This window comes from Mya arenaria, chromosome 4, assembly GCF_026914265.1.
Source record: "Mya arenaria isolate MELC-2E11 chromosome 4, ASM2691426v1".
NCBI lineage: Eukaryota > Metazoa > Mollusca > Bivalvia > Myida > Myidae > Mya > Mya arenaria.
The window spans coordinates 26,329,838-26,342,380 of record NC_069125.1 but is presented as its reverse complement, the minus strand read 5'-3'; the positions used below and the strand labels follow the sequence as shown (position 1 = coordinate 26,342,380).

Below are 12,543 nucleotides of genomic sequence, written 5' to 3'. Positions count from 1 at the left end.
GGCCTGCCTACTCTTTTAAGATTTTTTCTAAGCAAAATAAGGTTTTTCCACTTCATCGGCTTAGTGTTTTATATAAAAAATGACATAGAGCCCAACTGAAATGCCTCAACTTGTCAAAATTTTGCTTTTCTGGTCCACTTATATACAAAGGTAACAGAACTGTTCAGTTTAACACAAGAAATTTAGTGATAATGTGTTAATAGACAGTCTAAACAACACTATATGCCAAATTGTTGGCTTCCGGGACAAATGGCGCAACAAAGGAAATGGCAAAAAACACACCAAAACTTAAAGATTCATGACAACTGCTAGTGTTTTCATGTATGAGGTGGCTACATGATGTAGAAAATGCAGAGATAGCATTATTATGCCCATTTTTAAAAAAAAATTACTTTAAGAATCTGTTTTGAAGGCTAGATTTGGCATTAAATTCAGAGTACAGCACTTCACTATTGTCTATAAGATGCTTATTTACACCTGATTTGCTATAAATCTCACTCATTGGAATCATTTACACACAAACAAGCACTACAGAGTTGACTAACATCTTCATTCTTCTGAAATATTGGATTCAGAGCTGCATCTCCTGGATTCAGATTGCAGGACTACCGCCTGGGGAAAAGGCCGCAGCTAACTGGAGCTTATTGGCACATCATGATCTGCAAGCAAGACACAAAAGCAATGTTTTACACAAATAAAACTATCTGCCACTACTGTTAAAGTTTGAAAAAGGCCTGTAAACACTCATTTGAGGCATACACAACCTTTAATATAGTCATAAATGTGATAAATATGCAGAAAAGTTCATGAATTCAAAGATTTTCAGGACAAATTTAATAGAATATATAGTCTTTTGGACATTTTGCAATCAGTTTTTAACAACTCAAAGGTAAACCTCATCTTATTGAGTACCCAGATGCATTTTGCAAGCATTCAAACCAGACATGCTTAGAATTTCTTCTTACTTGGAGATGGTATTCCTTTCTTGAAAATCCTTGCCGAGAGCCGGTATGGAAAACCACAGAGACCACAGTTTTACCAGCACTGGTTCTTGTCCTTGAAAATTCCTCTGTGGCTACAGCAACCAGGCTGGCTATTAAAATAAGCAATAAATTAGGGTTTTTAAAACATTTATACTGTATTAAGGTTGTGTTTTTTAATGCATTAAGGGAAAAGGCTCTATTCTTTATGAAAGCTGCTCACTTTTTATTTATTTTGCCTTGAGAAATGTCAAGTTTTTCAATGAATAAATTGAATAAATGAATGAATTAATGAATATATATGAATGATTGATAGAATGAATTAATGAATTAATGAAAGGTGGCATTATTTCTTTAAAATTGGGATCTCATTGTGTTGCTGTGATTGTTAAAGTATATGTTTTCTTGTCCATAAGCTGAAAATCATATGCACACTAAATAAAACATCATTCTGCATCCTATGTGCAGTAAGTTTTGTTTAATTGCTTATAGAATTTGCAATTATTGTAATGTTTGCTTAAAAGAGCAAACAAAATGTGTGAATAGATGCACAATACAGACCAAAGACTGATACAAGTCAGCAGTTTCATTAGAAAATAATATTATTATCAAAGCCACATCAGAAATGATTGACAACATGAAAGAAATTCATTTAGGAATGGAACAAACAGTCTCAATGGGCTTTTATGACCAAACTGTCTCACTTTGTACTTCAGTTTGGATACCATTTTCTAATATATTATCTTGAAGTACTTACAAATTACAGCATGTTGGCAAACACCAAGTACAGCTTGGCCTCTGGTGGGCAGCTTGGTGGGGGGGGGGGGGGTCTTCAACAGACAGTTCCTCCTGGGTCTGCTTCCTATGTTAAAAAAATCCCTCCATTTATACTTTGGAATTGAAAGTGAGGCTTTCATTCATTAGTTACCATCATTTGGAACTATTTCCAAACATTAAATTGAAAGTGAAAGTAGTTTTTTTTTAAAAATGTCAAAAATATATAAGAAAATTATATATTATTAATTTATATTATGTAATATAAGATTTTCACATTTCATACTCAAACACCAATATTCTATGGCTAAGCACTGTCAACTGGCCAAATTTCAACCAGATAGCTGTATAAATTAAGAATTTATAACAATTTAAAATAGGCCACCCCTCCAAAAGCTTCCTCTATATCAGGCGTGAGACCACAGTTATTTTTACTATATGTTTCATATAGACACTAACCTGGCTTTTGACTTTATACACACCCCAATTGAAAAACAAGGACATGGCATCTCTAGAACAATTCAAGACACAAAATATAATCACAAGAAAACACCATGTTGACCATTGACCCGACTGTCAAAATTGAGTTCAAATACATAACCCTTCCGCCAGGGAGTCAATCGGCTACAAACAACTAATTTTCAGACTTCCACAAGCTATGATTTTTCCAATATTTACATTGAAAACTATCAATTTCTGCAATAGAGTGTCAAATTCAGTCAAGTTCTCTGCAAAAAGAACATTTTTTGCTTCTTTTTCATTCAATTTTAATAAAATATTGATACTTGAACACAAGCACTCTTTGTTTCTGTATTCACATCCGGATCTTGGTCAACGGGGGGCAGATAACTGTGGTCTTGAGCCTATTTAAGCAACATTTTTTCAGAAACAGACTTCAAAACTCCTATAGTTCAGCTTCAGGCTATATGCAACACATACTGAAAGTTTGGCAATGATATATCAAACACTAAATGAATGAGACAAGTATTAGCACCTGTGGTATTTTCATAAAAAGCAGAAACAGCCATTTCCCTCAAATGTTAAGCCGCAAACCTTTGAAGAGCCATTATTTCCTTATGCATTGGAATAATTTGACCAAGTAAAGTTTTCCTTGTAGCTTTTAATGGTGTCTATAGAACAGCACCACAAAACTGGCCTGCCTACTCTTTTAAGATTTTTTCTAAGCAAAATAAGGTTTTTCCACTTCATCGGCTTAGTGTTTTATATAAAAAATGACATAGAGCCCAACTGAAATGCCTCAACTTGTCAAAATTTTGCTTTTCTGGTCCACTTATATACAAAGGTAACAGAACTGTTCAGTTTAACACAAGAAATTTAGTGATAATGTGTTAATAGACAGTCTAAACAACACTATATGCCAAATTGTTGGCTTCCGGGACAAATGGCGCAACAAAGGAAATGGCAAAAAACACACCAAAACTTAAAGATTCATGACAACTGCTAGTGTTTTCATGTATGAGGTGGCTACATGATGTAGAAAATGCAGAGATAGCATTATTATGCCCATTTTTAAAAAAAAATTACTTTAAGAATCTGTTTTGAAGGCTAGATTTGGCATTAAATTCAGAGTACAGCACTTCACTATTGTCTATAAGATGCTTATTTACACCTGATTTGCTATAAATCTCACTCATTGGAATCATTTACACACAAACAAGCACTACAGAGTTGACTAACATCTTCATTCTTCTGAAATATTGGATTCAGAGCTGCATCTCCTGGATTCAGATTGCAGGACTACCGCCTGGGGAAAAGGCCGCAGCTAACTGGAGCTTATTGGCACATCATGATCTGCAAGCAAGACACAAAAGCAATGTTTTACACAAATAAAACTATCTGCCACTACTGTTAAAGTTTGAAAAAGGCCTGTAAACACTCATTTGAGGCATACACAACCTTTAATATAGTCATAAATGTGATAAATATGCAGAAAAGTTCATGAATTCAAAGATTTTCAGGACAAATTTAATAGAATATATAGTCTTTTGGACATTTTGCAATCAGTTTTTAACAACTCAAAGGTAAACCTCATCTTATTGAGTACCCAGATGCATTTTGCAAGCATTCAAACCAGACATGCTTAGAATTTCTTCTTACTTGGAGATGGTATTCCTTTCTTGAAAATCCTTGCCGAGAGCCGGTATGGAAAACCACAGAGACCACAGTTTTACCAGCACTGGTTCTTGTCCTTGAAAATTCCTCTGTGGCTACAGCAACCAGGCTGGCTATTAAAATAAGCAATAAATTAGGGTTTTTAAAACATTTATACTGTATTAAGGTTGTGTTTTTTAATGCATTAAGGGAAAAGGCTCTATTCTTTATGAAAGCTGCTCACTTTTTATTTATTTTGCCTTGAGAAATGTCAAGTTTTTCAATGAATAAATTGAATAAATGAATGAATTAATGAATATATATGAATGATTGATAGAATGAATTAATGAATTAATGAAAGGTGGCATTATTTCTTTAAAATTGGGATCTCATTGTGTTGCTGTGATTGTTAAAGTATATGTTTTCTTGTCCATAAGCTGAAAATCATATGCACACTAAATAAAACATCATTCTGCATCCTATGTGCAGTAAGTTTTGTTTAATTGCTTATAGAATTTGCAATTATTGTAATGTTTGCTTAAAAGAGCAAACAAAATGTGTGAATAGATGCACAATACAGACCAAAGACTGATACAAGTCAGCAGTTTCATTAGAAAATAATATTATTATCAAAGCCACATCAGAAATGATTGACAACATGAAAGAAATTCATTTAGGAATGGAACAAACAGTCTCAATGGGCTTTTATGACCAAACTGTCTCACTTTGTACTTCAGTTTGGATACCATTTTCTAATATATTATCTTGAAGTACTTACAAATTACAGCATGTTGGCAAACACCAAGTACAGCTTGGCCTCTGGTGGGCAGCTTGGTGGGGGGGGGGGGGGTCTTCAACAGACAGTTCCTCCTGGGTCTGCTTCCTATGTTAAAAAAATCCCTCCATTTATACTTTGGAATTGAAAGTGAGGCTTTCATTCATTAGTTACCATCATTTGGAACTATTTCCAAACATTAAATTGAAAGTGAAAGTAGTTTTTTTTAAAAATGTCAAAAATATATAAGAAAATTATATATTATTAATTTATATTATGTAATATAAGATTTTCACATTTCATACTCAAACACCAATATTCTATGGCTAAGCACTGTCAACTGGCCAAATTTCAACCAGATAGCTGTATAAATTAAGAATTTATAACAATTTAAAATAGGCCACCCCTCCAAAAGCTTCCTCTATATCAGGCGTGAGACCACAGTTATTTTTACTATATGTTTCATATAGACACTAACCTGGCTTTTGACTTTATACACACCCCAATTGAAAAACAAGGACATGGCATCTCTAGAACAATTCAAGACACAAAATATAATCACAAGAAAACACCATGTTGACCATTGACCCGACTGTCAAAATTGAGTTCAAATACATAACCCTTCCGCCAGGGAGTCAATCGGCTACAAACAACTAATTTTCAGACTTCCACAAGCTATGATTTTTCCAATATTTACATTGAAAACTATCAATTTCTGCAATAGAGTGTCAAATTCAGTCAAGTTCTCTGCAAAAAGAACATTTTTTGCTTCTTTTTCATTCAATTTTAATAAAATATTGATACTTGAACACAAGCACTCTTTGTTTCTGTATTCACATCCGGATCTTGGTCAACGGGGGGCAGATAACTGTGGTCTTGAGCCATATTTAAGCAACATTTTTTCAGAAACAGACTTCAAAACTCCTATAGTTCAGCTTCAGGCTATATGCAACACATACTGAAAGTTTGGCAATGATATATCAAACACTAAATGAATGAGACAAGTATTAGCACCTGTGGTATTTTCATAAAAAGCAGAAACAGCCATTTCCCTCAAATGTTAAGCCGCAAACCTTTGAAGAGCCATTATTTCCTTATGCATTGGAATAATTTGACCAAGTAAAGTTTTCCTTGTAGCTTTTAATGGTGTCTATAGAACAGCACCACAAAACTGGCCTGCCTACTCTTTTAAGATTTTGTTCTAAGCAAAATAAGGTTTTTCCACTTCATCGGCTTAGTGTTTTATATAAAAAATGACATAGAGCCCAACTGAAATGCCTCAACTTGTCAAAATTTTGCTTTTCTGGTCCACTTATATACAAAGGTAACAGAACTGTTCAGTTTAACACAAGAAATTTAGTGATAATGTGTTAATAGACAGTCTAAACAACACTATATGCCAAATTGTTGGCTTCCGGGACAAATGGCGCAACAAAGGAAATGGCAAAAAACACACCAAAACTTAAAGATTCATGACAACTGCTAGTGTTTTCATGTATGAGGTGGCTACATGATGTAGAAAATGCAGAGATAGCATTATTATGCCCATTTTTAAAAAAAAATTACTTTAAGAATCTGTTTTGAAGGCTAGATTTGGCATTAAATTCAGAGTACAGCACTTCACTATTGTCTATTGTCCTTTCCGATAACTTGGTTACTTCCCCTGATTTCTAAGGGAGGCTACTCCATTTCCTACTTCCGGGGAATACATTTTGCAAGATGGCCGACGTAGACAATGAGATCACTGGGGCGTGTATGAATAACAATGAGTTGACACCATTTAAGGTCGTCGATTTGAAAAGATACCTTGCGAACCGGAAATTGAATGTATCAGGTCTTAAATGCGAATTGATTGAGAGGATAAAAGGCGCATATAGACTTTCTATAACTGACAAACGCGTGCTGGAGGAGAGAGATCGGGAAGAAAGAGAGAGAAGAGCAACCGAACGCTTTATCCTCCCATGTGGCGAGGGTCTTCCACCGCCATCAACACTGAAGGCATGGAAGTCCACTATTGATCTGTTTCCTGCTGTAGAGGAAAAGGATATATACAACTACATTGTACTGAAAAGAGACTCGAAACGTCAATTGAAGGCGAGGACTTATTATGTGGACGGACATGTACAGAAAGTTGAGGTATGTCAAATAGTGAGTTTATAATAAGTCTGAGGCTGTTTTTTCTGCCATGTTTACTTCATCTAGTTATATAATTAGCTCAAGGGGACTATTTTGACTTGGACATAAAAATAATTTGGTGTGAAAAATGTACTCAACATTTTTATGTAGGCGGGGCTAGCCACAATTAAGGGGGGTGTGGTGGATGCAAGCACATGTATGTGTCGAACCACACTGACTATATACTTATCTTAATTTTAAAAAAAATAATGTATTTTGTACAATTTTCATATGTTCTATGATGTATGTTGTTTATTTATTGTCATTTAAATTAAAATATTATTTATAATTTATTCTTCAGGTCCATCTCATAAGCGAAGAGTGCAGCCACTGTTATGTTCAAGCTTCCGTGCTGCCATCATTTCCAACTGCAGACAAAAGAAAGTCACCAGAGTACCAACCCTGGATCCTTCTGTCGAAAGTGACTGGCTGCATACACTCCGCGTTCTGCAACTGTCCAGCTGGGTAAGTTGAATTAATTTGTGATAAATCAAAGTCTCTGATCTGCATTGATGAAAGGTGTCAAACCCACACACGCTAGGCTATTTTGTCAGTATTATCAAATACTTAAACTTGGGGCATTCTTCAAACTATTTCATATCTTCTTATCAAACTTGGTACACTTGTTACAAGAGACAAAAAAGCACATGTTATAACTGTCATAATTTTGGCTTTCATGGTTAGCTGAGTTTTGCTATTTTTTTCTGAATGAAAGAACAGGCGAGCTTATGTATTGATTCAATGAACTCCCTTCACCGTGTTGGTGTTTACTTATGGCACTGTTTGTGTTTTGTATGTTCATGGCCTACCAGGAAATACTAAGTGTAAAATACTGTGTATTCACCTCCATTTTCAAACTTTAATGTTTTGGAATATACATGTAAGTATAACAAGTAAAAAGGCACACATGTAAATGAATTTTTTTATTTTCATCTAGTGAAGGTGAATGCTGCAACCATATTGGTGCCCTGCTGTATGGACTTGAAGACCTGACGCGTAAAAAAAACCCTTGCTCCAACATCCAAACCCTGTGCCTGGAACAACTTCAGCATGCTGTCTGCACCACGGAAACGTAAGCTGTCGCCTAGGAAATCTGAAGATCTTATGTTCTCAAAGAAGAAACTGTACAACGTGTCAGTACGTAAAGTTTCTGTAAACAAAAACCATGAACTGAACTCTATCAATGGATGCACTGTTAACATTGACAGATTTAGGCAGAAACTGGTTGGTTCGAAGTTGAATGTAGGCTGGTTAAAAAACTTTGAAATTGAAACAACTGAAAATGAACCAGATCTCCCTGTGTTACATTCTGTGCCATTCAACTACCATGATAGTGTAAACTTGAGGGACAGTTCTAGTAAGACAGTGTTTTTGGATCATTTTGACTCTTTGAAGCAAAGCGCTGAAGAAATTCAATTAACTGAAATCTTAACAAGGGGCCAAAAAAGTGGGAAATGGCAAGAGGCCAGAAAAGAACGCCTAACAGCTTCAAACTTTGGCAGCATCTGTCGTAGGAAAGAATCAACTGAACCTGACGGACTCCTGCGGCAGATGTTGTATTCCAATTTCACAAGCAAGTACACAGAATATGGAATTAAACATGAGAAGGCTGCAAAGAGAATGTATGCGAAAGCAATGCAAACTGACCACAAAGGACTAGCAGTTAAAGACAGTGGTCTAGTTGTATGTGCCGACAGACCCTACCTTGGTGCCAGTCCAGATGGGCTTGTGTTCTGTTCACATTGTACAGAAAGTGTTGGTCTGGTTGAGATTAAGTGTCCTGCCTCTAAGAAATGGAGGATGCAAACGCCTGAGGAATGCTGTGAAGACAATGATTTTTTTTGTCAGTTAGAGAATGGCAAGGTGTTACTCAAGGAAACACACAAATATTACTACCAGGTCCAAGGGCAGATGGGAATCACCGGGAGGAAATGGTGTGATTTTGTAGTTTGGACATGTGTAGGTCTTTCTATACAGAGAATTGCATTTTGTGAATCATTTTGGCTGAAAATGTTGTGTCAACTTGACAGATTTTGCCTTGAATCATACATTCCTGAACTGTACGCACAACGTGTTAAAAGGGGAATGAGTCTGTTCAATTGATTTGTACATCGTCTAGTTATGTGTTGTTTATACATGTACATTTGAATGATCAATAATGGCAATTTATGTGAATATCTTGTTTGCTTTCAGTTATTTTCATAACTATATTCAAAATGAAACTCCAAAATGACTGTATTGTTACTATAATTTGAAACCATGAATAAAAAAGTTGTAAATCTAAATTTTGGGCAGTATTTTGAAAGTATGTGTACTTTTGTCAACATATTGTGATTATGCGATGCTGTAAATCTACTTTAATTATTTCCTTGTTTTATGTTTGACCTTTTCTACTTTTCCTTTCCATTTATCTAGTTTTCAGGGATGTATTTCTGAGCTTAATAAATGGACATATGTTTAACCTTTCAAGTGTGTTATTATTGCATTTTGTGTGCAGGATAGTGATAGCGTTTATATTGCCATTGTTTAAAGAAGTAGCTGAGTTTTACTCTAAAACAATTGAAGATGTTCAATTGAATATTGGTTTGCATGTAGCTACTGCACGGCCCATAACTCAAGACTGTCGAGTTGTTCTCCTTTTCTGACTTGCTAATTAAAAACAACAAATGAGTGTTACTTTCTTATGTTTGCAGGGTGCAAAACTTAAAGGGGCTATACACCGTGTGATGAAATATCGAAAAAAAAAAGAAACTTGTCAAAAACTGACATAAACTTGGTATCAATGTGTACAATGCATTGAAACTAACTAACTGAAGTACCACATACCGTAGTATACAATTAATTTATTTTCGCATTATTTTTTCCATATTTCTCCATTAATTTTTTTTTACTGGGTATGTATACCTAGTAGAATTCATTCTTATGCGTGATTTGCTAGTTGATGATATCATGGGATATAACCAAGTAAGGTATATTAGCTTAAGCATTCATATGGTTTCGGATAAGCCTTCGTAGCAAAGTGGATACAACACTGGACAGCTATTTTGGTGACACTAGTTCAATCCATAGCTCAATTTTCTTTTACATTTTGGTATTTCTTTACCATTATCATATCAGAAGAGTAAAACATTTTATTAAATAATTTGTCCTGAGATTTGTTACAGAAAAAAACTTTATTGGTGCCAATCTGGTGTACAGTCCCTTTAAACATTGGGACATATTTAGCATGGGGCTAGTTTTTTTAATCTAATGTATCTTAAAGTTAACATTTGTCGGGCATTTCAGTTTGATCTATGGCACTCTTGCCTATTCTTATTTCCACTTAGTTCAATTATGAAACTGATATGAAAATGGTTCATACTGAAAAATCCTTTAAGCAATTCAATACTAATGATTTGAAGTACGTGGTAGATCAATTACACATGGCAAATAAAAAAAAACTCATTTCAGAGCCAAACTTAATAAGTGATCTTTGACTTTTATTCTTAGAAATGTTACAAATAATAAAACCACAAAATACAAAGCAGATGTTTCACAAACAAAAAATTATATCAATAAATTGATCAGTTAATGCATACATGTTTCAAATCAAATCTTGAAATCCATTCACATGAGCATATTTCCTTATCCATTTTTGTCAAACCTGAATCAAATGTGTAATCTCATATGTTATCATATAACTTGCTCGAAAAAATGATTTTAAAACAAAATTGTAATTTCATTGTTCTAGTTAGAAGTATACAAGTTTTTATCCCTAAATCTAATGCTTGATATATACAAACGCTTTCATTGACACATGAGTTATTATTGAACAAGTGGTGGCCATAGATTTGTCAAATATGTGCATATTTTGAACACTTTAGAAATTCTCCTTGACTGTGTTATAGGAATATTGCCATGCAATATTCGAAAGTTCTTGATTCTCTCCATTTGCCTTTCAACATGTATTCGTAAACTTGCAATATCTTTTGTAAGGAGAACCTCACGTTTAGAGAATTGTTTTCCTTTCTGTTTAAATGGTGGAATAATGAGATGAATGCCTCTTGGAGTAGTAAGGTCTGTAATAGTGAAACCCTTATCAACCATTATGGCGTCTCCTTCTTCAAGCAAGTCCAAGAGTCCACATTTTTCTGTGAGTTTCTTGTCACTGGTACAGCCCACCCAACAGTCAGAAACAAAAGTTACAACACCATTTGGGCTTATACCCACCAAAATCTTATGAGTCATGTGAGACTTGTAATCACTGTACATTAAACTTTTCAAAGAAAGAGAACTGGATGTTTCACTGTAAATTTCAGTGCAGTCGATAATAATTCTAGTGTTAGAATATTTCTCTTTAAATTGTTCAGGCATGTTATTTTTCACTACCTCACGAGATGGCCATTGAACAAGAAAGGATAATTGTACATGTAAATAGTTGATCCATCTTTCAACAATGTCACTACATTGTGAAGTGGATATGCAAAACCTAGTACCTAGATCTTCAAATAACAGACCTAGACGTAGGCGCATCAGCACCATGAAAAATTCATCCAGAACACTTAGAGTTCTTGGCCGTCCTCCATCTGAATCTTTATAGTTAAGTTTCCGCCTTGATGTCCGCACTTCAGCTTCATCCTTGATTTCATCAAACAAAGCTTCAAACACAACTCGATTAGGGATTCCGGTGTAAAAACTGACCAAATCGTCATTGTATTTTACGTCATCATATGTGAGCATAGGTAGCTGACATTGTACACCAAAGTCTCTAGTAGAATGTTCTGTTTGTGAACTGAAGTCTGCTGTTTTTCCCAGGAAACTTTCTTCAGTTTGTACTTCCATCACTGCACAGTTGTTCTCAGTCTGTGTGCCACAACATCTGAAACATATACAAATTGATCATGTACCCATTTACCACATCTTACATGTACAGTCTGGTAACCCTAACCAAATGTTTGTTTTTTTGGCCTTAAACATTTACAAACACTTAAATTTTCCTATTTTTGTTAAAGAATGAAGAAAAATGATCAGAAGTAATTAACTTATCAGATCGATTTCATAGCACAAGAAGCAATATATATATATATTGAACAATACCTAAAGGACTGATTCTGTGGCTGTAGTACTGGTCCCATGCAGTAATCATGCAGGTGGACAGAGGTATCAATGGCATGCCCGGAAGGGGATACAAATGACAGTTGTGGCTGTATACTATCATCATTTGACAGTTCTAGGTCTAAATCGTCATTGACCGTATCACCATCATCATCATCACCTACGTCTTCATCAAGGAGCTGAAATTGCAAATGAAACTGTATAAGATAAATGTTTTAGTACAAAATCTGCCAGGCTATATGGTACACATTTTTCCAGGCTGTATTTGAAAACAATTCTTTAATCATTTCTTAAATTACAAAATTTACAAATAAGTGCTGTGACATTGTTTTTAAGCACCGTTGATATAACATAATTCATTTTGAGGTGCATGTAAGGAAGAACTTAAACTAATATAAGAAATAAAAAATACCGTTGGCTGGAAGGTTTTGGTAGCACCAGTCTCAGTTGGAAACATAGATGGAAGTGTATGCTGGAATGAAGGTCCTCTGAAGCCAACAAAATGCTCACTACACAATCGTCTGTGTTCATTCCACTGGAACGATCTCATGACCGTTTTACATCGCTGCACCCACACACGTTTTAAACGTTTGTTCTGAGGAAAACGGTGCAATGACACTTTTCTCCCATCAA

General features: G+C 34.9%; 2 protein-coding genes across 2 annotated transcripts; both read left to right on the top strand.

Annotated features, from left to right (window-relative positions):
- The first annotated feature begins 6,360 nt into the window (after positions 1–6,360).
- LOC128230723 (uncharacterized) lies at positions 6,361–7,285 on the top strand. The gene is made up of 2 exons (XM_052943169.1): positions 6,361–6,777; positions 7,118–7,285. The coding sequence occupies exons 1-2, from the start codon at positions 6,361–6,363 to the stop codon at positions 7,283–7,285; spliced, it is 585 nt and encodes a 194-aa protein (XP_052799129.1).
- On the top strand, positions 6,717–8,919 carry LOC128230722 (uncharacterized). The gene is made up of 3 exons (XM_052943168.1): positions 6,717–6,777; positions 7,118–7,281; positions 7,754–8,919. Exon 3 carries the CDS (start codon positions 7,867–7,869, stop codon positions 8,917–8,919), a length of 1,053 nt encoding a protein of 350 aa, XP_052799128.1. The 5' UTR covers positions 6,717–6,777; positions 7,118–7,281; positions 7,754–7,866.
- Positions 8,920–12,543: the final 3,624 nt, after the last annotated feature.

Coding starts and splice junctions, on each gene's coding strand:
- LOC128230723 (XM_052943169.1), top strand. CDS start 6,361: ATGGCCGACGTAGACAATGAGATCACTGGGGCGTGTATGAATAACAAT. Junction 6,778..7,117: donor GACATGTACAGAAAGTTGAG/GTATGTCAAATA, acceptor TTTATTCTTCAG/GTCCATCTCATAAGCGAAGA.
- LOC128230722 (XM_052943168.1), top strand. CDS start 7,867: ATGCTGTCTGCACCACGGAAACGTAAGCTGTCGCCTAGGAAATCTGAA.